This window comes from Pelodiscus sinensis, chromosome 11 (assembly GCF_052426305.1).
Source record: "Pelodiscus sinensis isolate ZL-2025 chromosome 11, ASM5242630v1, whole genome shotgun sequence".
Lineage (NCBI taxonomy): Eukaryota > Metazoa > Chordata > Testudines > Trionychidae > Pelodiscus > Pelodiscus sinensis.
The window spans coordinates 17015884-17041699 of record NC_143062.1 but is presented as its reverse complement, the minus strand read 5'-3'; the positions used below and the strand labels follow the sequence as shown (position 1 = coordinate 17041699).

Sequence of the window (25816 nt, the reverse complement as noted above, 5' to 3'; positions counted from 1 at the left end):
TTTGCAGTGTTGTAGCCAAAGGAGTCGTGTAGAAACCTGGGAAGCTTGTGGACCATTGATTCTGCTTGAACTTCCCTTCCAGGGAAGACAAAGATGGTCTATAAGCCCTACTGGCAAAACTTGTCAGCCAAGACGCAATTTACTTGTGTTCCTTGTCACTATGATCCAACCCAATCTTGCCTATAGACGCAAAGACTAATCTGCTCTTGGCTCAACAGTCTCCAGTCCCATGCAGTGTTTGGCTCTTGTAACCTCTAGTTGTGATCTAGCCAGAAGTGACACAGGCCCTGGGGGCCCCTACTTTAGCAAACAGACAACTACTTCCTCCTAGACTTTAAGAAGCACTATCTGAAAATATTGCTCTTTGCTACTGGCTTACTCCTTAATGTCAGACTTGCTGATTCAGAAGCAGCTATGGGATTGGAATGTCTGAGGTTCCTCATGTACTAGAAGTGCTGATCTTCAATTCTTCATTTGTGACTCTGCAGTTAACCAATGTTGATTTTGTGCCAGGGCAACCTGTGGATCAGGAGTAGCTCAAAAATAAGCCCTGTCTTGAGACCTCTAGCAGCAGGGCTGACACTAGCAGCCAGCAGAGCCCCGTGGGGGGTGGTAGAGGGTCTCTGCACATAGCTCCTGCCAGGTACAGTCTCAGGAGCAGGGAACTGTAGACAATGGGAACTGAGGGGGCAGTGCTGGCATAGCCAGTGCTCCCCACATGGGCACATTGAACCCTTCCAGGAGCAATATGGGCCTGGGGCAGGCAGGAAACCTGTCTTAGCCACTCCGCACCACCAACCAGGATCTGTATGCAGTAAGTGCTGCCTGGTGAGGGACTGCATGCAACCTCAGTCGCCTCCTGACTCGCCCCAGAGCATACATCTGTATGTATAAAAATAGCTGTGGTGTGGCTCTTGAAGTCTCTTGGTTAAAGACACAAGGCTGCAGACCCCAGTCTAAGCAGATGGGTTGACGCTCTTCCCCTTGTCCACAATGCACCCCCTGTACCCGCTAGTATATCTAGCAAGTGCTTTCCTCTATGCAGAAATGTCAGCAAGATTGCAACAGCACTGTATTGGATCCCTCGGGTGCTGTTTGGCAGCCATGTACAGCAAAGGCGTGCACACTGTCTTAAATTCAATGACAGGTCTGTGAAAGGCAACAGTACTCCTACCTTGCTTTAAAGGGCATAGAGCCTTACCAATGTCCTATACAGGTTAAACTTCTGTCCTATAAGCCTGAGAGATGCCCCCTCTCCCCATCTTATATTACCTAAGTGACAAAGCCAAGCACTGGAAAAGTTGGCAGGGGCTTCAAGAAATCCTGAAATTGACAGATCTGTTATCTGGCTTGAGACTTTAGGAGTCCAGCTTTCAGATTCTCCCCTCTAACCATGAAAGCTCCCTTTTATTAAAGGGAGCATTACATAATCTGGTTCTGGGAGCTAAGAATTTAAGAAATGACATCCTGTGAGTTGTCAGTGTCAGTACTGCTATACAATCTCTTGGGTTTTTTGGGGTTTTTTGAGGTTCCTAGAGGAACTGACTGTTTTTGGTATATTGGCTTGTTGTCCTTCAGAGCAAATACAACAGCAGATTTCCCCTTTGGCTTCTGCAGAAACTAACAGTTGGCTCCTTCCTGTTTTCATTTCATTGTCAGTAAATTAACTGATGGGGGGGGGGGGAAGGGGGGGAGATATAACTGAGGAACAATTCATTGCCAGACCAGTGGACTTTAAAGAACACTCCAATTGCGTATACAGCCAGGTATAGGAATGTAAGAAGCGAACAGGATTCTCCCATGACACATGATTCCCTTTTACAGTACAACTGAAACTTGATAATCCTTGTCTTGAGAGTTGAGGGAAATTAGCATAGTCTAGCAAGACAACTGCTAGTGGAGATCAGTGTTCCTTTTCCATCCATGTGCAGAATAAATTATCTGCACTGGGGCATGTTCAGATGTGCACCACTAGTAGAAACCCATGCTGCAAGCTATGGGCATTCTGCTAAATGCCTCCCAGCTGATTTTTCTCCTGAGTGTCATCTCAAGCACTCAGCTTACTGGGAACACTGGTGGGGATTAGGGATGTAATAGTGTAGTAAATTAACTGATTATCCGATAAGCAAAAGTTTATAGGTTAATGCTCTAGACCAGTGTTTCCCAACTTTATTTGGCCAAGGAACCCTTTTCAGCTTCTCAATTTCAAGGAACTCCTGGGTTTGTCAAGCAAAACAAGGAGGGGAGGGGAAATCCCCACCAATGCATGAAAATCACATTCCTTCCAAGACCCTCCACCCCCCTTCCTTGAGGCCTCATTTGCTCTGTTCCCCTCCTCTCCATCACTTGCCATCCCCAGCCCTTATACACTCTCACTAGGTTGAGACAGGAGGTGTGGGGTGGGAATGAGGGATTTGGGTGTGGGAAGGGGTGAGAAGTGCAAGCTCTGGGAGGGAATTTAGATGCAGGAGAAGGAGATGTTGGCTTGGGGAGGGGGCTCCAGGCTTGGGAGTGTTGGGCTCAAGTGGAAGGTTGGGGTGCTGAGCAAGCCATGGGCTTGTGGATGTGAGGGTGCAGGAGTTTGGGCTGGATATGTGAGGGACTCGGGGCAAGAAGGTTGTAAGCATGATAGGTTCAGGACACAGATTTGTGGTGTGTGAAGGGTGCAGGAGTGTTGTGGCAGAAGACTGAGGATGTGGGGATGCAGGAGTTTGGGGATGTGAGAGGCTCAGGACAGGGTTCCAGTGTGTGAAAAGCTCAGATTTGGGGTCAGGTGGTGCAGGAGTGTTATGATGCTGCAGTGAGATGGGGGTTTGGACCCAATTGGGGGCTTGTTGGCCAGGCTTCATTTTTAAATAAATTGTCAAACTCAAAAGGTTTTAGCATTGTCTTTTGAGAGGGGTGAGGAACCTGTTTTGAGTCGAGGGTCACTGACCCACAGAAAAGTCAGTTGGGGCCACGCAAGTGAGATGCAAAAAAACCCAACAACCCTCCAAAAACCCCCAAGCCCCACTGATGTGGTCCCAAATGTGCTGGTGGAGGCAGGGCACAGAGTGAAAGTGTGTTCTGGGGCTGGGGAGAGGGTGCTGCTGGGTGGAAGGATGCTGGCTCAGGTGGCAGGGTGCTGGGGCAAGGTGCTGGGGCAGGTAGGTGGCAGGGTACTGGGGTCAAGGACATGGTCCTGCTGGGCACTAGGATGACAGGGAGGGGACTTGGGTAGGAGTTGGACCTCCCTGATCTGGCACCCTCTGGACCTGCCCTGGTCCCAGATGAGGGATTTTTGGACTGGGGAGGTCATTTCAGGACTCCTGGTCTTCTTCCCCCCCCCCCCCCCCCAACTAGGCTTCTTTGCACTTCTATCCTCTGCAACCCAACTGAGCTGCCCACCCCTGCTGGTTCCCTGCACCTCCCCCAAAACCATGCCCCACAATCCAAGAGGCACCAGTTCCCTGCAGCCCCTCACAGCCCAGCTGAGCTGCCAATCTGTTCCATATGCCCTTCCCCCATCCATCTCAGCCCAGCTGAGCCCTGCAATGGTTCTCTGCATGCCTCCCCCACAGGACTGCTGAGCCCGTTTCCCTGCACCTCCCCCAAGCCCTGCAAAACTGCTGAGCCAAGCACCGATTCCCTGCCCCTCTCTCCCCCCTTGAGTCTAGCCCCGGTTGCCAGTACTTTCCTCCTCCTGCAGCCAAACTGAGCTCCACACACACCCCCACCCAACTCCCCAGACCTCCCCTCTCTGCAACCTAGCTGAGCTCAATTTCCCTGCACCTTCCCCCAACCATGCAGACATGCTGAGCCAGTGCTGATTCCCTGCCCCTGCCTCTCTCCTGTCCTCCCCTTGGCTGTGTCTACACTGGCACAATCTTACGCCAAAGCAGCCGGTCTAGCGCAAAAACTTGCTTCCTGTCTACACTGGCTGCATGTTCTTATGCAAGTACACTGACGTTCTCATGTATGAAATCAGTGCTTGAGCAAGAACTATGATGCTCCTGCTCAGAATAAGCCCTTTTGCGCAACTGTTCTTGTGCAAGAGGCCAGTGTAGACAGGCAACATAGATTTCTTGCTCAAGAAAGCCCCATGGCTAAAATTGCCATCGGCACTTTCTTGGGCAAGAGAGCATCCACACTGCCATAGATACTCTTGTGCAAAAGCACAGCTCGCAAGTACTGAGTTCATGTGGCTTGTTTGGATGTGCCACTGTGGCACCCAAGTTGTTAATATTTTTAAACCTTTACCTTTTCTCTCTACTGCCATGTCTCCTCCCCTTGCTCCATCAGCTCCCCTGGTGCCTGCTGCCCCCCAGCCTCTCACCCTCCTCTGCTGTCATGACTCCTGCCCTTCTCACTGCCCTCAGCCCTCCTGCAACCTGCCCCCTTCCACCAGCCCTTCTCTCCCCCCTGTGCCCACTCCTTTAGTAGCCCCACTCTGATCATGTGAGCTATCCCTCCTCATCCTCTCTTCTAACACCTCCCAGTACAAACCTGCCCTGCCTCTCTCCTCTGGTGCTGGTCCCTCCCCTGTAGGTGTCTGCCCTTCTGCTTCACCCCAGAATCCCCTGGCACCTGCACTTTCTCTGGCACCTGCACCCTCCTGGTGCCTCCCCTTCCCTCACTGCCCCTACCTCCTTTGCCCTCTTTCCCTGATGCTCACCACCCTCTGCCCCGTTTCCCTCATGCCCCTCTGTGCCCTCACACATGACTTGCTCCGTCCCAGCTTTCCTCATGCCCACCCCTTCTTTCAAGCCTTCTCCCAGAACCTCCCCCTCCCTCCTCTTGCCCCCAGTGTCCTTACCCTCTCCCCTCCCAGCATCATCCTGTCCTGCTCCCACTGACACCTTCCCTATTGCCTTTTTCCTCATTGTCTGCACTTGACCCCCTGGTAGAGTCTCTCCTCCACCCTGTCCCTTTGGTGCCTTCCCCTCTCCCCTCCCCCTCCGCACAAGCCCCTTCCTCTCCCAGCTCTTCCCCTTCTGCCTTTCACTTTGAGAGGCTGAAGTTTGCGCTCTGTCCCCGGACTCTGAATCCACAACTCAGCCACACAGCGCCCAGCAGTTTTAAAATCCCAGGCCATGATGTTATGTCACGCCCAGGTGTCTCCCCGCCCACCAGTTTGAGCACGCCGTGCAGGGCGGCGGCAGCTGGTAAGGGGGAGCTCAGTGAAGGTTGCGCATGGCAGGGATGGGACAGGGCTGGGGAAGAGACACTTGGGGGGCAGGGGTGGGAGGACACACGGGGGGAGCCTACTCCAGCTCCAAGTATTGGTGGAGCATGGGCACCACGAGCCCATACAACTCACCGCACATGCCTCTGCTGGTTAGCCAGCTCTCTTTGAGGAGGCAGGGGAGTGCTAGTTCCTCGTGGAACCCCAGGGTTCCCTGGAGCACCAATTGGGAAACACTGCTCTAGACTACACACATTTCCTGCCCCTGACAGGGGCTACTGCCATCCTGTGCTGCTGCTTTCGTCAGAGGCAACAGCACTGGGCAATAGGCAGCTGGTCTGCAAGAGGAGCTGGTCTTTAAGCTGGCTCTCCTCACAGACCAGTTCCTACCTGGCACCTCGTGCCGAGTGGCAGGGGACTTCTCAGGTGTGGGGCTGGTGCACAGGCTATCCTGGAGACTGTAGAATAGTCAACGAACCAATAAAAACTCATGAGGTTACTAGGCTACCAAATAACCGATATTTAACATCCCTAATGGGGATATTGAGGCCTGTTAGCTCTGCCAGTCATCTTTGCTGTGATCAGTGTCAAATATTGTCTCTCAGTGCCTTCCCCTCCTAGCCTCTTGATATTGCAAGCTCTGAGTTAGTGTTGTCTAGGCACAGTGAGATCTTGATTTCAGCTGGAGAAGGCCTTCTAGTTGCTATTGCAGTATATAGTGAGCAGGGGTGGCTCACTCACCCACAGGGGGAGGAACACCTCTCAGAGCCCAGGTGGGCTGTGCCTGGTGCTGCCCCTCTGACTCCCTTGGAGCCGAGGGATGTGGTGAGTGGTATAAAAGCCTTGCTCAGTAGGGCCCCAGCCACTGGAGGGAGCAGAAGCCTGCCTAAAGCTCCCAAGCTGGGAGGCCGCCACGGAACTTGCTGAGGCTGAGCACCATCCTGGACTGCCAGCCCCCCACACGGAAGAGAAGACCTTTCTGCCCCTGCTGGGGGCTCAGACTGTGATGACCCCAAGCATCAGTAGCAACAGTGGAACCAGGGGGGTTTGGAAGTGGCCTGACTACAGTCAGGCTGACTTTGTTATATTTGGTTCAGTGTGTGGGCTAGATCCCTGCTGACCCCAGTGGGCAGCCCAGCCTGCCACTGCTAGAGCCCTGGGCTAGGCTGTGGTGAAGTAGGGCGGGCCTGTCCCCACTCCCACCCCCCCTGCCACTCCAAGCTGTGAGTTGCAGTCTCCCCCCCCTCGTTGCTGATCTCTGGGTTTTTTGCCCTGTACTCGGGGACCACTGGTCATTAGTTTACAGGACTGAGCAAAGTGACTTTCACAGTACAAATTGACTATGGAGTACATTACTTCAGTCCCTTCTTGACACCAGGGATATGGAGTCGCTACATGTGAAGTGCTGTAGAATAGGGATGTCAGTCTGTAGTTGACTATATGATTAACTGATAAGCCCAGGTTATCAATTAATCTTGTTGACTACACATCTCTCTCCCTTCCCTCCCCTCCTTGGCTGCCTATGAGAGGCAGCAGTGGGGTGGGGGTTAGGCTGGAGCTGATATGTGGGAAGCCAGCTTTCAAGCAGGCTGGCTAAGTGGACCCACTTGCCCATAGCAAGGGAGGGGATGCAGGCAGGAGCTCATGCTGGGGGGAGCTGCCTTAAAAGCCAGTTTCTCCCCAGCACCAGCTCAGTCTGCCTCTATCTGCAGCAGCCCAGACTGACCAAAGACAGAGGCTGGTCCACCGTAGCAGCCCCTATCCATGGGGGGGGGGGGGGGGGTCTGAACTCCCCATGGTCAGAAAAGCTCAAGTGCCCCATGGACAGGGTTGCTGCATCCAAGGCAGCAGCACAGGATGGCAAGGGGCTCCCTGGGAGTGGGGCCAGAGGCACACTGGCTGCTGGCCCCACCCCTGGGGACTATTCAACAGTTGTGTAACTACAAAGATTTCATGTGGTTACGTGACTATCCAGTTACACCATATCTAACATCCCTTGTATAGAAGTGCAAGAAGCATGAAACGTAAATGCTGTGGGATGCTTACCAATGCCACTTCAAGATCTCAAACTAGAGATTTGAGCTTAGAGGCAATATGACCCACAGAGGTTGGCACACTGGATTGGGTCTCAAGACTTGGGTTTGGTTCTATTACCTCTACCCCATGGCTAATCAGACTTGGAGAAGCCCCCTGCCCCTCCCCCTGAACATACTTATCTTAATTTCCCATCTGTACAAAGGAGCATTATTCTCATTTTAAAGTGCTGAGGTCTGATCTTTTTCCCCCAATAGTTTGCATAGCAGTAGGACTGCTTCTCAGAATCAGTTCTTCTGAGTCTAAATTCCTCATCTGTTTTTTTTCCACTATCACGTTAACTGAAAGACTTTATTCTCAGACACACTTCACTTTCTGGAAAGTGTGCTAGTGTTTAGAAAAGCACTTGGACAACTAAATGCTCTTCAAGAGAGATCCTTGGGGATGCTCCACTCCAGGTGTTTGTGCATCCCATACCTTTGCTCAGAATTTTACAGCAGTGTCTGTCTGATGTGCTATTGGCACTTGAAACATTGTGTGCACAATTTGGGCTCAGTTCCTGTTCAACTGTCACCAGCACGAGACCTTTCCAGTCCTGCTGGAAACTTCTAGTTTTAGATCCAGGATGGGGAACACTTTTGGATCAGGGGGTCAGCAGCCCCTGATCCAAAGTCAGGGGCCTCAACTGAGAAACAAAGCCTCACTGACGTTGCCCCTGACTGAAGACACTCCCCACATTCCCCTCCCTCACCAGAGCCTGCTACTAGATCTTGTGGGCCCCATAGGCTCTGGAGAGGGGCCAAAATGCAGGGTTCAGTGTGTTGGAGGGGTCTACTGGGAAGCAGGTTTAGGGTGTGAAGTTTGGTAGGGGAGGCTACAGGAGCAGGCTGGGGGTGGGAGGGCTGGACAGGAGGTAGTGAGAGGTATAGGATCAGGTTGGAGACTGGGATATCTGGGTAGGAGTATGGGGGTCTGGGTGACTGGGGGGGCACTTACTTGGTGCAGCTGCTAAGGAATGAATATGGAGTGGTGGGGAGCACCAGCCCCTGCTGCTCCTATTGGCCACCATTACAGCCAGTCAGTGGCAGGGGAAGGGCCTCCAGGCAGTGATTTGCTGTGCTGCCATTTCCCCACCTTGGGTGAAGGTGGAGCAGCAGCAGCATGTGGAGCCACTTTTCCCCCTGCCAGACAGAGCCCATGAATCAGATCTGGCCCTGGCTTGCCTGACTAGCCCACAAGGCTCTGGCTCCCTGATGCTGGGGGAGGCCCTGTGCTAGCAGTCCAGCCCCATGAGGGAGCCCTGCAGATCTAGAGCACAGGCTCCCCCATGCTGGGGGGACCCAAGCCTCAGGGGCTAGTTCCATGCAAGCTGGAGCTGTATCTGAACCCCCCCTCCTTCCAGGCTATAGGTTCCCCATCTCTGCTCAAGATAAGCAAATCAGCTGTTTTCAGAAGTTAAGTTACTCATTACCAGCTACCAGTGTTTTAAACACCTTATTTTACCCCTAGAATAACTAGCTGTAACATGTGAAAATGCCAGGTTCACCAGGCTTGGAGCATACATTGACCAGCACTGCTGCTGCATGTAGACACTCAAGGTGGTCATTGCTGCAGTGGGCACATGGGATTCTCTCATGCACACTGAAGGCAGAGGCATGAAGGGACAGGTTCATGAGAGTTAAACTTGCACTTCTGGAGAAATCTGAGATCCACCTTGGATTCAGGGTGGATTGTGGGTCTCTTTGCTTTACTCTAGAAGCCAAGTGTCACTACTTCATACCATTCTGGAGAGGAAAGATGGGGTCCTAAGGGCAGAGATAGGGTCCAGAATGACTTAGACAAATTGGAGGGTTGGACCACAAGAAATCTGAGGTTCAACAAGGACAAGTGCAGAGTCCTGCAGTTGGGATGGAAGAATCCCAAGCATTGTTACAAGCTGGGAACCAGCCAGTTAAGAAGTAGTTCTGCAGAAAAGGACCTGGGGGTTACAGTGGATGAGAAGCTGGATATGAGTCAACCGTGTGCCCTTGTAGCCAAGAAGGCTAATGGCATATTAGGTTGCATTAAGAGGAGCATTGCCAGCAGATCCAGAGATGTCATTATTCCCCTTTATTTGGCTCCGGTGAGGCCACATCTGGAGCATTGTGTCCAGTTCTGGGCCCCCTACTACAAAAAGGATGTGGATGCATTGGAGAGGATCTAGCTGAGGGCAACCAAAATGATTAGGGGGCTGGAGCATATGACTTATGAGGAGAGGCTGAGGGAGTTGGGTCTGTTTAGTCTGCAGAAGCAAAGAGTGAAGGGAGATTTGATAGCAGCCTTCAACTTCCTGAAGGGAGGTTCCAAAGAGGATGGAGAGAGGCTGTTCTCAGTAGTGACAGATGGCAGAACAAGGAGCAATGGTCTCAAGTTGTAGTGAGAGAGATCCAGGTTGGATATTAGGAAAAACTTTTTCACTAGGAGGGTAGTGAGGCACTGGAATGGGTTACCTAGGGAAGTAGTGGAGTCTCCATCCCTAGAGGTGGAGTCTCCATCCCTAGAGGTGTTTAAGTCTCAGCTTGAAGCCCTGGCCAGGTTAATTTAGTTTGGATTGGTCCTGCCTAGAGCAGGGGGCTGGACTTGATGACCTTCTGAGGTCTCTTCCAGCTCTATGATTCTAAGTTTTAGTGGATTAACTTGGGGCCTAGGATCCTTAGGTTCAGTTCCCAGCTCAAACTTTGGAGGCTGACTTGAAATTGCCCAAACTTCCAAAGGGGTCTACCTCAACTTAAAAGTCTGTAGGGACCCACAAACTGAAAACCACTGATAACAGCACCTGGTGTGCAAGGTCCCCGATTCATTCTAAGTAGGCAAAGGATGGTTATTACCTGCTTGGGAGGGATGGAGGGAAGGCCTATTAACAGGTTACCCTTTAACATCCCTAATAGCTGCCAGGCTCAAGCTGTGACTTGGGCTTGTTAGACAGCAAGCTCTTCCAGGAGGCTCACTGGACTGTATCTAGCACACAGGTGCTGTGATCTCTAGGCCCTAATAGAGGCCATAAGTCAGTGACACTTTCCCTGAGTTCTAGATAGATGTGGATGAATTTGTCAACGCTTCAGTGAAAATGCAAATTCAGTAACCTGCTTTATAAATTAGGGATGCTAGTGGCTAGTTGTCTAACAGTCCTAGTTAATGGCAACAGCCCTTGTGTGCTTTACATTTTAAACATGGTCCAGTAGGCTGGCTCAATTCCAGCCCACCAGTCAAAGAGCACACTAGCAAACCTTCTGTAAGCACAGTGTGATGGCTCCCCAGGAGGGAGAGGGGAGTGCACTGGCTGCCAGCCCTATCCCCATTTGGAGCATTTTAGTAACTGTTACAACTAAAAATTATTGCAGCTGCATGATTATAATAGGGATGTTGAAAAGTTTACTGAACAAGACAGGGTGGGTGAAGTACAGATCAAATCTCTGATCCAGGATTCTCTGGTCTGGCAACATTGGATCATGGATGTTGCTGGACTAGTCCCAGTACAGATGTTGCCAGCAGATGGGTGCAGAGCTGGCCTGCAGGGCAGTTGAGCCCATGGGGTACCAGAACTTGCAGTCGTCTGGGTTGGGAAGCCAGTGAGGGCACTGTAGCCTGTGGGGTAGTAGAGTGCATAGCCCACAGGCTGGGAAGATGGCAGGGCCACTGGAGTCTGCAGGGGAGGGGGACTGCTGACCTCACAGCCAATGGGGCCAGGAAAGGGAGGGCTGCGGTGTTCACAGCTGGCCGATAAGTGCCTGCAGGGCCACTTCCTGGAGCTTGCAGGGCTTCTGGGGCATCAGTGATGGGTAGCTGGGGAGAGGAGCTGGCACTCCTTGACCATCCTGGTCCAGAGAACTCCTGTGTCCGGGACCTGACAGTCCTGGACATGGGAGTTAAGGAAGCTGGGCCAGGGAGGTCCAATCTGTAATAGCTTCTATTGGTGAGAGGCTTTCATGGCAGTTTCACTGCATTGTTTAAGACTCAAACACTGATCTTTGAACTCCAATTTCTTGAAGCTTATTACAATTCAAAACCTGTAAACGGTCAAATTCAAAATGTTTTGGGCTAAACCAAGTAATCTTCTCAAGCTGCCAGTAGATTAAAGTCCCTTTGTCCATCTAATCTTATGGCATATACTGGGATTCTGGAAACATCCAGTTTCTTGGCTGGATGGCATAGCTTGCGTTGGCTGGTCAGTTTAGCTGATCCTGTTGTGCTTGGTGGAGGACACAACTCAGTCCCTGATTAGTGTGCAGTCTAATAGATGGCTTTGATTGGAAGTTCTGGGGCAGTCTGTCTGCGTGGTTTCTGTTCCATGGCTGGCATTGGGGCTCCTAGGTGCTACCCCAACAACTCAGTAAGACAAGATGTGAGGAGACTGAGGCATGATGGCAATGATGAGCCAGAGCCTGACACTATGCCTACACTACAGGGCTTTATTGGAAAAAGGTACACATTGTGCTCCACAATTTGCGTACCTTTTTTCCAATAGCTTTTTCAGAAGAGGCTTTTCCAGAATTTGGCCCATCTACCCTGGGCCAAATTTTGGAAAAACCCTCTTTCGGAAGAGCCCTTCTTCCTCGTGGCACAAGGAAGACAGGGCTTCCGAAAGAGCACATCTTCTGCAAAAAAGTGGAAGAGCAGATGCATTCCATGGACAGTTTTTCTGGAAAACCCCATAGTCTAGACACAACCTCAGTGACAGGACTGGAGATAGACCAGAGTCTTCAGAGTTGCAAATTGATGCTTTACCTTGACTCCTTCCTAGTTATAGTTTATACATCACGACCTTCATCTCCCACAGGCTATGACTTTGCGGCAGTACTGGAGTGGTTTGCAGAGCGTGTGGACCGCATTATCCTCCTCTTTGATGCTCACAAGCTGGATATCTCGGATGAGTTTTCAGAGGTGATCAAGGCCCTGAAGAACCACGAGGACAAAATCCGGGTGGTGCTGAACAAAGCTGACCAGATCGAGACGCAACAGTTGATGCGGGTCTACGGTGCTCTAATGTGGTCACTAGGGAAGATCATCAACACACCAGAGGTGGTGCGAGTCTACATTGGCTCCTTCTGGTCCCATCCACTCCTCATCCCTGACAACAGGAAGCTCTTTGAAGCAGAAGAGCAGGATCTCTTCAAAGACATCCAGTCTCTGCCCAGGAATGCTGCACTCCGCAAGCTCAATGACCTCATCAAGAGAGCCAGGCTAGCCAAGGTATGGTGCCTCAAGCATTCCCTCTCCATTGAGCCACAGACCAAAGTGGGGGGATTTGATCTAGGTGAAGCCTTCTCTGAACAAAGATGATTCTTGACTAGCATTAATGTCCCATTTCAGAGTTCACTTGACCAAGTGCAAGGGTGTGCCTATTATGCCATGTGTCTGCAGGCATGAGTCCCCCTGGACTGAGATCAGTGTCCCCATGGCTATTCAGAGCAGAGGTGAATAACTTAAATTTCTTACAGGTACTCTCCTGTCGCATCCCGCTCCCCCTTGCAGGGAGGGGGTTAGGCATACAACAGTACCTGTGTGAAATTTAAGGGTGGGGTGCAGGGAGGCTCAGGTCAGCCAGTTTGTTTACATAGGGGGTGAGGTGCTAGGGCTGGGTATGGGGATGCAGGAGTCAAGGTTGGGGCTATATAAGGAGATGGCAGCTCAGGGCAGAGGGCTGGGTGAGTGCAGGGGGACAAGGGGGACATTTCAGGGGCAGAGAGGCCATAGTTGCACTTACCCCAGTTGCTGAGGTTTTTGCTGACTAGGGAGTGAGGCAAAGTGCACGGCTTGTGCCTTCCTCCTTTTCCCTCCTTGGGCAGCCAGGAGCAACAGCAGGCTGTGAACCTTGCCTTGCTCCCTGGTCAGCAAACCAAAAACTCAGCAACCAGAGTAAGGGGCTGTGCAGCACCCATCCTGTGAAATTGAGGTTCAGGGGCTCTGGGCTGGGGCAGTCTCAGGCCCTTCTCCTCCCCCTGCCCCCCAGCTAGACTCTCTAACCTGCCAGGCTGCCTGCTGCTAGCATGGCAGCTTGTAGGAAGCTGGGAGCCAGGCTGGGAGCATCCTGCCCATCCCCCTGCAGCTAAGTGCCCCAGCAGGCCAGTTTCTTGCCAGAGCACTACACTGGGGCACACCAGCTTGCTTTCCCCTCTGTCAGAGCCACAATGAGACACTTACCCCTCTTGGGTCTCTCCTCCCACTCTGGGATATTCAGGTGAAATTCTAGAGCAGGTAAGGGCTCACTCAACTTTGCAGAGCAGTTTGCTATTCCCAAGTCTGCTCCTATCAGTGCTGTCTCTAGCTCCCTGCTCTAATCCACTAAACTGTGTCCCCACCACAGAGCTGGAAAAGAGCCTAGGAGTCCTGACTCCTGGTCAATGTTTCTACTACTTAGCAGCATAAGTATAAGCCCCTATTGTAGAATCTATGCAGCAGGGGTGGGCAATTACTTTTGATTGGGGGGGGGCACTCCAAGAATTTTGTAAGCTGTCAAGAGCTGAACTCTGTTAATGGAGGAGGTACAGCCTCTGGGTGGAGGGTCTAGGAGGGGCACTGGTGCAGGAGAGAATCTGACCTGGGGCAGGAGTGCAGGAGGAGGTTCAGAGGGTTTGGGTTGTGACCTAGGGTTGGGAAGTGGAGTGCCAGGCACTAGCTGGGAGTCACTCTACCCTGCGCAGCTCCAGGACTGCAACACAGCAGGACCTTCAGGGAGGCTCCCAGCCTGCCATGCCTCTGCATGCTATTTGAAGCAGCCAACTGCTAGGGCCACATGCATCTATGTATGGAGTGCATCCGGGATGGTAGGGAAGGATGACTAGCATGGCCCAGCCAGCTCCCATTGGCCAGTTTCCAGCCAATGGGAGCTGTGAGGATTGTATTGGAGTTCTGCCCATGCCCCCCAGACAGATGCACGTGGTCTCAGGAGCTGGCCACTTTGGTATACATGGGCATAGCAAGCAGGGAGCCTGCCTAAGGATCCCAGTCGGCTGTGGGGTGTTGGTGGCCCAGAGTATCATGGCTGGCCAGGTCTGGCCTGCAGCACCCTTGCTATTTCAGGCTGCATTGGTGCAGATAGTCCAGTATGAGTGCAAGCCCCTGTCAGCCGACGGTCAGGGCAGTGAGTGAGTGAGTGTGTGTGTGAGTGTGTGTGTGTGTGTGTGTGTGTGGTGTGTGTACTATACACCCGAGACTTCAACTGCTGAGTCCCTTGCAGTGGGCAACCTGGAAGAGGTTGAAGGGCGTCCCAATAAGTGTACAGAGAGCTTATTACACTTCAGATTTCAGCTGCTAGAATTCATAATTCCTTCGCAGCGGGCAGCCTCGGGAAGGCTGAGAAGCGCCCCAATGGATTTTGCCACCTGGGTGTGACACAAATCCAAACGCCCAAGCTCTCCCTATCTCTGTCCCTTTATGACTGGCTGAAGTTCTTTTAAATTGTGCTTGGTTCTATTACAGCAACTGAAGGAGTCAGGTTAAAACTTAAACAGTTACAGGTTTGAGGAAGCTTATAAATCATATGGTTGCAATGGCTATTGGTTTCTTAACTACTAGCAAAATATAGATTTTAAAAATGGTTACAAAGAAGATAAAGATAGAAAAATAGAAATAATGGTACCAAGTAACAGCTTACTCTTTCTATGTGTACACTTAAGACAGAGGACCACATCCAGGTACAATTTTTACCCCTTCTGTGCCTCTCGACTCAAGCATGTCAGGCCAGGGCCGGTCCCTCAATTCCTAGGAAAGACGAAAATACAAGGTGGGCGTCCCCATAGAACCTTGGGAGGTCAAACACCTAACCCGACCAGCAGGTAGAGGGTAGAATGACACTCAAAGTGAGTGTGTTGCTGGACCTATTTTTATACTCATGGAGTCACGTATTTCTCTTGTCTGTCATGCCAAATGGGGCTGGTCTGTCTTTTGTGAGACCAGTTCTTACAAGGGAGTTGTGAACTTAATTCTCACTTGTAAGAGAGAACTAAATTGGAATTACTGGGGATTCTTTTTCTCAGTGGGAAATTCCTCTCCCAGGGACTGTGTGTTCGTATCAACATGGGTGCCAGCCGGGCACACTCGCATATCCTGATCTTGCATCAAAGCTTAATGGCTATGCTGATTGCCTTAATCGCGCTCTCTCTCCACATATCTGTTTTTTCAGCTTCTCTGGATCAGATGAGCCAGCATAGACTATGCTGATTTTACTGCTCTTTCTCTGCCCTGTATACAGACATCTCAGAGGGCAAGCAAGATTGTTTGAGATGGGGGGGGGGGCTGGCTGTCTGGCTACAGCCCCATGGGTGAGAAGTCACCGTTCCAATCCAATAGTAGGTGATAGTCTGTTACGGGGGGAAAAACAGCAAGCAAATGGTCTGGTAGCACTTTATAGACTAAGAAAACATGTAGATGGCCTATAAAGTGCTACCAGACCATTTACTTGCTGTTTTTTAATAGTAGGTGAGGCATAGCTTGTACTGCTCACTAATTAGTAGTGGGTTTTTTCTTACCTCTCCACTTGTCGGTGCACTGCTCCCAGAAGTGTGGTTCTGTGATAAGACAGGGATTTTTTTTGAGTTATATTTCTTTCTTGCCAGACTACTAACAGCTTCATTTTATAGCAGGTAAACCCCTCAGATGAACTTCCCTTGCTGGAGAGTTGAGGCTGTCAGTCAGTTTAGAGAAGTTATAGAAACTTGAGCCATGCTTGGGGAAATTCCATCTTTAAACACCTCTTGACTGGACCCTGCACTGTTCTGGGCATTAGCTTATCTTCAAGTGTGACATATTAGAGAAGTGAAACCCGTCTGGAAAAGTGCAGCTCTTTATGGAACACAGCTGTCTCTCTTTTTTTTTTTATGGATCTTTTCTTTCAGTTTCTATTTGCATTATCCAGGAACAGTAAAAACTTGATTGTTTCGGGGAAAACACAAGGCTCACATTGATATGGGTCAGAAATAGCTCTTAAAACCAGAGCTGAAACTAGGTTTCTCAAACTAGTGCTTGATTCAGCACAATCCACTTCAGAAAGGAATAGCATTTATATGGCTGGTCAGGCCTTCCAAAATATGTGCAGTTTCAAACTCTAACTCTGGTTACAGTCTAACAGAAAGTTTTTGTACGATGTCCATGAAGGACTTAACACAGTGGGGTTCTGATCATTGACCATAATACTTAAATCAGGCTACAACTTTGTTCCTATATCTCTGCTAACTTACTGCTAATGGAATGGCCTAACTGTGTCCTGGAGTCCAGGCTCTGCTATTGGGACTTGCTGGACTAGGGCAGCCGAACTGCCAGGCTGCAGACCTCTGGCTGCTGAGTCACAGTGGCTCTGGGGGCCAGCACTGGTGTACACCACTCTAGCTGAAGCTGTTTGGGAGGCATGTCCTACGCCATCTCAGCCAACCAGCACTCTGCACCAACACTGTGAAGGGACAGGGTCTCTGGGGAGCATCTTCCTGCATGGTGGGAGGTCTGCATGGAGCTGCTCCATGCAAGCCGCCATGCAGGAAAACACTCTTCTGTGACTGGAGGAGACCCCACCCCAGCCTGGTGCTGGTTGGCTGAGAGGCAGGGCAGGATACACCTCTCCCAACAGCCATGTTAAGAGCGGTGTTCCCTGGCCCCCAGAGCCACCATAGTGTGGGCAGCTGTCCAGTCCCAGCTCATGCTGGAACCAAACCCTGTTGCAGTACTGCAGTTTAAAAGGCAGTAGCAGCCAAGGGGCAAGTGTCCAGCTCCTACTGTTTAAATTAGAGCCACCGGGAGTTTTGGTCCCTGCACAAACCAGGACTGAGCAGGGCTGCTCCTGTTTGCTGCTGGGACCCCCACATACAGGGGCTCTTCATGGGCAGATGGTGGGCCTGGGCTAAAGGTGACTTGATCACTGTCTTTAAGACCCTACCTGAGGAAGATTTCTGGTGGTAGATGGCTCTTCAGTCTAGCAGAAGACAGAACAAGAAAGCAAGATTCATACCAACAGGGGCAGATGTTCCCTAGTGAGGGTGACTATTCCAAGGACTGATGAAAGAACACAATAGATTGTCTAAATGGGGTCTCTAAATACTGTCACTCCAGAAGAGATGCTATACTTCAAACTATAGGTTCCATGTGAGAATAGCTAGATGAAGTTCTCAAATATTTTAGTGCCTTACAATCCTAAATATACCTGTAAGCCCGTATGATCCCGATTTTACAGATGGGAAAACTGAGTTAAAACAGCAAAGTGACTTATCTGTCACTTAGTCAGTGGCAGGTTGGACTCAATGCAGACCTCAAGTCCTTAGTTCTCTAATCCCCGTCCCTGGTTTAGTGATCCTCCTGCCTGGGGGCAGCCCTTGGTTTGCCTGGATCTGGCTCCTGAGGCTCAGCTCCCCCTCAGAATTGGGGAGCCCATGCTGGTGTTCAAGACCCGCTGCTGTTGCCTGGGGGCTAGAATGCACAGTCTTCTAGGCTGGGACCCTTATATTGTGGTATGTGGGAGTGTCTGTCTTCTCAGTCAGGCCTCAGTGAAGAGGCTTTTCCACTTCTCATTTGTGTGTAGCCCCTGACTGACTTTTATTTTTCCTTCTGTGGTCCCAATCCAAAAAGAGTTCACCACCCCTGCACTAAACAGTGCTTTTGCTCTGACTTTTTTTATGCAAGAGGCTGGGCTAGTTCAAAGGTCTTCTGGCCTTAATTTCTTATGGCTTAGAATGGATGACTGCTCCATGGGCCATTATCACCCAGATGCTAGTTAGGCACTCTTGATAGTCTTATCTGCAAGAACAGTGAAAGTAAATAGGGTCTAAGGAGTTCAAGTCACTTAGATGATCTTGAACTTCTTTCTTGGGCCAGTGCCAATTAAGACCAACTTGCGTTCCATGGGGAATGAATTAGTAGGTCTGTGATGGCCTGGGTTCAAGTCTCTCTAATATTGAAGCCCAGAGGGAAGAGACTTTCCCAATTCACCTTTAAAATAAAGAATCCTTCTGTGGTGACACAATCCATTGATGCACATGCCCATATTTGCATAGACAGAAGGCTCCCTGGGAAATGATGAGCCCAGAAGCTAAGGCGTAAAGCCACTGCATATGGGGGAGGGGGGCACCAGCAGTCTGTGGCAGCTTCCCCCCAGACTGGGACCTGAGGCAGTGGAACCTGCTGAGTAGGGGTTTCCAAGACCTGTTTCTGTTGGCTCTACTCCTGCCCTGCTGGGTAATCTTTCCCCACCCTTGTACCTCAGTTTCCCCTTGAAGTGAGGATAAAGCTGTTTGCTCTTGTAAGGAAGTACTCTTGAGTGATTCATGGTTTTGCATGGATTTGCATGGATAAGGTCTCTTGGTAGGAATGGGAACTCCATGGTCTTTCTCCTTAGTGCCAGAACATGGTCAAATGGGTTAGAACAGCAGTGAGGTTGGGAGCAAGGATGTCTGGATTCTATTTCCTGCTCTGGGAAGGAATTGGGTTTGGATTAGGGCAGGGAAAGTAGAACATTATGCTATCTACCAGGCATTATTGCTCTTCTCTTCCCCCTTCCCTAGGTCCATGCCTACATCATCAGTTCTTTGAAGAAGGAAATGCCCAATGTCTTTGGGAAGGACAGCAAGAAAAAGGAGCTGGTGAACAATCTGGGTGAAATCTACCTGAAGATTGAGCGGGAGCATCAGATCTCCCCTGGAGACTTCCCCAGTCTGCGCAAAATGCAGGTACAAAGCCATGTCTGAAGGGCCTGAGGGTGGGGGAGTGCCCAAGCCTCCTCCTGCCCTGCCTGGTGCTTTGAAGCACTACATGCTGCACACAGGGCTGAGGGGAGAGCAGAGGAGGCTTTGTGTGTTCCCCTGCCCCCAGGCCAATTAGGGCCTGGAGGCGGGGGGAGCTATGTGAAGCTTCCTTCGCCCTGCCCCAGTCCTGCAGGGAGCCCATGACACTTCAAAGTGCCATGAGCTCCTCACAGGGTGGGAGGGAGGCTTTGGGTGCTCTCCTGCCCACCAGGCCCTAATTGACCTTGGGGTGGGGAAGTGTGCCAAGCCTCTTCCAGGCCATGGGTGGCAGTGGGTTAGCCCTGCCCCCTTCTGTTTAGGCCACACCCCTTCCAGGGTGGCCCAGGGTCACTTAAAATTTCTTTGAAGTGGCCCCTAGGCAAAAACTATTGCCTACCCTTGTACTTGAGCCACTCTGATAGTCAGGCTATGACTATGACTTCTAGGCAGTCACTGATGCCTTTGGAGTCATTGCTAGAGACTTCTAACTGACTAGCCTCTAGCAAGGAAATGAGCCCCATTAGTGGCCCCCCACTATAGATGATTAGGAGCATTCCTGTCTGCCTTGGTTCTCCTGCAGCACAGGTGATCTCAGTTCACTCTAAAACCAGAATCAGATAAGATTTCATGTTTGAGGGAGGGCAAGAGTCCCTCTAACTCCAGCATGGCACTGATACAAGCCAGTGGCTGGATTTGAGACAGGCTGATAGGGAGGTGCTGTTGTCTCTCAGGATCCCAAGTCCTGGAAGAAGGGCTAATCTTAAAATATATTCACAGGACGCAAGATGTCAGGTATTATGGGAAGCTGGTACCTTGCTTAAATACAAATTTCCCCTATATGCTGTTTATCTTCCCACTTCCTATGGTGCATGTGCCACTTTGCAACCACCTCTGGAATGGAGGACAGTTGAGTGCTTCACCTGCTACTTGTAGCTTAAGCAAGGGGTCTGGATGTCTAAGATAAGGGTTGTATTCATTAGGACTAGGAAGGGCCTGATGTAGGGGCATATGGGAATTTTGGGTTGTGGGGATTAATCTATCCATTCAAGGATAGATGGGATTGTGGACAGTTGAGCATGGCTGGATGGGGCAGGGACATGTGAGCATTGAGGGGGTGGGTTGGAGGTGTGGGGTATTAGGATGGGGGAGTAGCCTGCTCCCCAGTGCCAAAGCCCTGAATGCTTATCTCTTCCATTTCTCTCCTAGGAGCTCCTTCTGGCTCAAGACTTCAGCAAGTTTCAGCCCCTGAAGCCCAAGCTGCTGGATGCAGTGGATGACATGCTGGCCAATGACATTGCCCGGCTCATGGTGATGGTGCGTCAGGAAGAGTCTCAGATGCCCACGCAGGTGGTGAAGGGCGGAGCCTTCGAGGGCACCATGAATGGGCCCTTTGGTCATGGCTATGGAGAGGGGGCTGGTGAGGGCATTGATGACATTGAGTGGGTGGTGGGCAAGGACAAGCCCAGCTATGATGAAATTTTCTACACCCTCTCACCTGTCAATGGTAAGATCACAGGTGCCAGTGCCAAGAAGGAAATGGTGAAATCCAAGCTGCCCAACACTGTCCTGGGCAAGATCTGGAAACTGGCTGATGTGGACAAAGATGGACTCTTGGATGATGAGGAGTTTGCCCTGGCCAACCACTTGATCAAGGTGAAGCTAGAAGGGCATGAGCTACCTGCAGAACTGCCCCCCCATCTAGTGCCTCCCTCCAAACGCAGACATGAATGACTCCCCAGCATCTTTTAAATGGGGGTGGGAGGATGGGCAGCAAGATGCCTGGATTCCAACATCTGACAATCTGCCAAAGATCCACAACCCCTAAAAGCTGGTGGACAGCTTGAATTCTTCAAAAGGCACCGAACTTAACAACTTTCCAAATGTGCCCATCTATAGGAGTGATTAAGATCTGAATGAAACCCTCATAATGTCATTGTGCACAAGAATGATATTTTTAATATATTTGAGGCCACATTTTTGTTCCCCTCTTCTCCATTTGAGGTGCTGCTCCAGGAGCTGCTAATGCAACTGGTTTGTCTTACTAAGGTGAATGAATGGCTCCTTGTGGCAGGGGCAGCATGGTCAAGCTGCAAGTATCAGTTCAGTTCTCCTGCCTGGAAGCACTGCTAGCAATGGAATCAGCTTCACCCTTCTGCTGGGGCAACAGCTCTTCCCCAGCTGTCTGATTTGGGAGGGGGTGTAACTCCCATTGTGGTTAAGCAACTGATCTAATTTTTTTGTAAGAATGTGGTCCAAAAACATCAGTTCAATCCTCATCTGATTTTTCTCCCATGTACAGAGCAGTTTTTATGCTAAGGACCTAGGTGGTTTGTTTTAGGGTTAATGTCTCATTTCCCCCAGGGCTTCCTGATCCCACCACTCGTTCACAAGTAAATGAGTTAATGACTCTTGGTTTTAGCTATCAAATGTAGACTAGTTAAAATTGAAAGGGGGGGGAGGGAGGTCTTAGACTGACCTCTCTGAGGGGGAGGGAGAATCTCGGTGCTGCTGTTGTGCCTTTTGCTCCCAGACTCCTTTTTACAGAATACAGCAAGCCTACATACTTGCTTTGAACCCCCTCGGCATCATCACTTCCTCTTAGACATGTCTTCACTGACCTGGCTTCTTGTAAATTTCACAATCCACATCTCTGTTTTGGGAAGCCTGAATTTCTTAAAGATAGTCTAGTCCTGAGGCCGCATCTTCCTTAAAGTGTCACAGGTCTGACTTCTCAGTCCCAGGACTTTCATTGGTTGCTTCAGTTCAGGCTACTCTGCTGTAGCACTTCCTTCCTTCTGTCTTCACCATGGTTTGAGATGTGCAAGGTAAATCCTAATCTGAGCCTGTTAATCCACATTAACTGACACACTTTGCACTGTATCACATGGTCAGATGTTGACCTCTAACTTTGTCTGTCTAGAGAAACACTCATCCTGAGAAGCATTGGGACTAACCTTGAGGTGGGCTCAGGACAGTTACTCTGGCAGCATGCTTCAGTCTGCTAGTGACTGTCACTGAACTGTCTGACGTGGTTGTCCTCCAAGTCTAGACCTGGAACTATTCCCCAAGCACCCGTGGAGAAAGGATGACCATGTTCCTGATCCACTGCTGCACAGGCTGATGGCAATTGCTTAAATTCTTCTTTGGTTGCCTCTGTCAACTAAAGGGCCCTGCCAGAAGTCCTCCAACCACTCCACTGCTTGCAGTTTTAACTACCATTCTCTGTCCCAGCAGTGCTTGACTGAGGCCTACCACGCCACCTATGGAGGCACCCAGTTAGGTGCACTGAATCCTGCTGGGAGTAGGCACCCAATTTAGGCTCTTTGTCAAACTCTCGAGGCAGATTCTTATGAAGCAATGGCAGCACAGTGCTGGGGGAGACCTAAAGGGTAAGCCACAGCATCCTCCTGCCAGGCTGATACGAGGGAGGAGGGTCTGGCTAAAGTGGGGGCCTCTCTATTGATGGGCCTTATTCTTGTGACTGGACTGGAAGCAACATGGATAGGTGGGTTTCTCTTGCTGCTTTCACAGGGGAACCCAGACAAAGCCTTTTCAGCTATCTGCTGTAACAACCTGGCTGTGCTTGGTATGTACCTGGTTTTGTGTGGCTGACACCACCAATGGAGAATAAAGCCTTTTGGTATCAGACCCTCCCCTGGCAAGTATTGCTGGAGCAGCCATGTGCCAGGCAAGAGGCTAAAACTGATACTTCAAGACTGGCTAGAATGTTTCCAGCTGTCCATTGTCATAGCTGTATCCTGGGCTTCATGTGGATTCCTGTGGCACAGGAGTCAGACTTAAGGACTGCACATCTGTCAGCTATGTACCTTGTTTACCTCTTGTGCAGTGAAGCAGTTCTCAAGAAGGGGTTCCCCCAGGCCTGTGCATCAGAGGGAAGTGCATTCTGTTTAAGCCTATATACAATTTTTTGAAACATTAAAATGTATTGGCAAGTTCTGCAACTGAGTCTGTCTTGTTTTATGGGAAATGCCAGGGGAGGTGGCTTTTGAGCTTTGTGAAAGGAATGGGTATATCTTAAAGATCTGTGCTGGCAAGAGCTTCTACCAACGTGGGCCGCCTTCTGGAGTATTTCCTGAGCTGGAGAACTGCTCCTCAGTGCAGGCCCAAAACGCCAATCTAAACTTGACTCTGGGGCTATCTATGGGTTTGGACATTACAGGATGGCTATTGGAGGAGGCAGTGGTGGCCTATCTTGCTCCTGATAGAGGGGAGTGGGGGTCAGCTGACACTGGGATTGGGTTACCAGTTAGAAAGTTACTATGAAAGAGGGGAAGGGACTGCTAAGGTCAATGACAGAGCTGGGACTAGAACCCATTTGGCCTGAGTCTGGGATACAACTGTTGAGGAGCTGCTGCTTGCACTCTAAATGGCTTATTCCCCTTTACGCATGCAGCAATTGAGCCAAGCATGTGTGAGGGGAAGCTGGGTTTTGAGGGCCCTGGCCTGAAAGTCAGGGTCTTTTATTTACCACAAAGCCACCTTTCCCCTGGGGAAAGGCTACATGAGGAAGAGGTAAGGTTCTCTCACTACATACAGTTTAACTTGCTTCTGACTGCAGTTGCTGTAACATGTTTCAGCACCCCCCCCCCCTCCAGAGTGAGCTGAAGATACCACCAGGTGAGCAGTAAGAGTGGGGAAGGGAACACTGCACAACTGGAGGGGGGAGGGGAACATGAGCAGAAGCTGCTGAAGGATGGGCACACAGGACTGTTTGAAGAGGAATCTGACCCTGTCAGCATATTTATGCCTCCTGCTGTATCACTTGATAAAGTGATCCGGTTCCTGTGTGTACATGGAGCTACCCTTCCTGTGCTGCTGCTTTCCTCTTTCCAACTGGTGGAGAGATGGGATTTTTCCTGACCTGTGCTGCATCTTAGTCCATGGGCTTCACCATCCTTCAACACCCAGCTCCTTTTGTTAACAATTGTCCAGTCTAATGCTTGGCAGGTTACATGTGGAGAGGAGGGCCTTCTGTACTGCAGGCAGTGTCTGTCTCCTTCTGGAGCAAGATCAAAGGTTCCCTGCCCTTAAAGAGGAAGGATCCACAGTCCTACCTAGCAAATGTGCAAGTCTGCAGGTGGGCGTGGAGATGCACATTCCTCTCCACAGTAGTAATTGTTTGGGATGCAGGTGGGGGAGGTTGTGGTGCCCTCCTGGGGGTCGGACAGTGGCACCAGCATTGTGAAAGTCTGAGTGTGGGGATGAGATGCAGCTGCCCTTAGCTGTGGGGACAAATACAGAGACAAATATGTTATGTGACCTAGACCCAGCTTGGACTAGTCAAGAGGGGAAGGGTTGGATGTGGTTGCCCTCTGCTGGGTGGAATGGGTACAGCACAACATTCCAGAAACCTTGTACAGCCAGCCTCCAAGAGCACAGACTCCTGTCAAAGCTAGCTTTATTTAAAGGCAGGATCCAAGCTCTGCCATCCTTGGTGCACAGCCTGGCTGCTGGAGTTCAGATGGAAGAGTCTCTGCCCCCCCGCTGCTGAAATGTAGCTGTCACTTAGCTGCAGAGAGTTGTGACTTCAGGACATGATATTGGGGGCTGTTTGGCACAAACAACCCTCAACAATGGGTGGGGGATGTATGAAGTGCTTGGCAGAGTTGAGACCTACTCTGGGGGCTTTTCAACTGAGGGTAGAATCTAGATTGGGCCTTTCTATTAAAAATAAAAGGGCCTGCTTGTACGGCACCCACTGGAAGTCTGCCTATGGGGGATAGGTCTTAGGGGCAAGGTAGCATGACTTCTCCCCCTAATGGCCAACTGTGACTGGCAGCAGCCATTCACATGTTCTAGTCTTCCATGCAAGTGCCGTTTAATCAAAACACTTTCTGGGAATGTCCACTTCCTCAGTGGATGGATGGGAGGAGCAGTGGAAGAGTCAAGTTGTCACTGAGACTCCCTCATTGTAGCTGGGCTTAGACTTTGCTGTAAAGTCCATTTAAAATGTTCAGTAGGCAGTACAGTATGTTCATATTAGTTAAAGCATCAACTCAAAAGTGAAAGGAAATGTTGAAACTTCTAGGGGTTTTTTTTTGCCCAACTCAGAACTTGAGGGAAGGATGAAAGTTTTATAATGATGGGATTTTATGCAGCGTGGAAGTTCTTAGAACAAAGTGTTTTCACTGATTTGGGGAGGTCAGTGAAACCAGAACTCCTCATATTCTCTATGGGGGGAGGCGGAGGACTTGTGCTCAAGGCTGAAACTGATTCTACAATACAAATCAGCAAGGGTGCATCTGCACTGCATGCACATCTTATTTCAAGTTAATTTTGAAATAGCTAATTTTGTAATTTGGTGCTGTCTACACAGCCCCGAACTTCAAAATAGAATGCTATTCTGAAACATCTCCTCATACAATGAGGTTCTTACAAGGACGTCAGATTAGCTAGCCTGTTTTGAAATAATGGGCTTGCTCAAAAGACACCGAATAGCTATTTTGGGATACTTCTGGTGTCCCAAAATAGCTCCACGGTGTAGACGTAGCCCTAGTGAGTTGCTGTAGGACAACTTCTACTATCATGTGCCTTTAACCCTTTCCTGTTGCTAAGTAGCACCTACTCTCAGCTGAGCAGAGTCCCTGATTCCTGTCATTCTTAGGAAACCCTAGTGCTATACTGTGGGGCTACGTCTACACTGGCCACAATTTCTGGAAAAGGGATGCAAATCAGGTAAGTCAGGATAGGGAAATCCGCAGGGGATTTAAATATCCCCCGCGGATTTAAACAAACATGTCTGCCGCTTTTTTCCAGCTTGCGGAAAAGCTGGAAAAAAGCGTCTAGACTGGCGTGATCCTCTGGAATAAAGCCCTTTTCTGGAGGATCTTATTCCTACTTCAAAGTAGGAATAAGA

General features: G+C 50.3%; 1 protein-coding gene across 2 annotated transcripts in view; it reads left to right on the top strand.

Annotated features, from left to right (window-relative positions):
* Positions 1-22896, top strand: part of EHD1 (EH domain containing 1) — a 46993-nt gene extending 24097 nt beyond the window's left edge. For both annotated transcript variants that reach the window (XM_025178173.3, XM_006136553.5), the window contains exons 4-6: positions 12015-12427; positions 18721-18885; positions 20146-22896. In XM_025178173.3, the coding sequence (XP_025033958.1) occupies positions 12015-12427; positions 18721-18885; positions 20146-20670 (1103 nt within the window). In that variant the 3' untranslated portion in view covers positions 20671-22896. The remainder of the gene's footprint in view (positions 1-12014; positions 12428-18720; positions 18886-20145) is intronic.
* The last annotated feature ends 2920 nt before the right edge of the window (positions 22897-25816 follow it).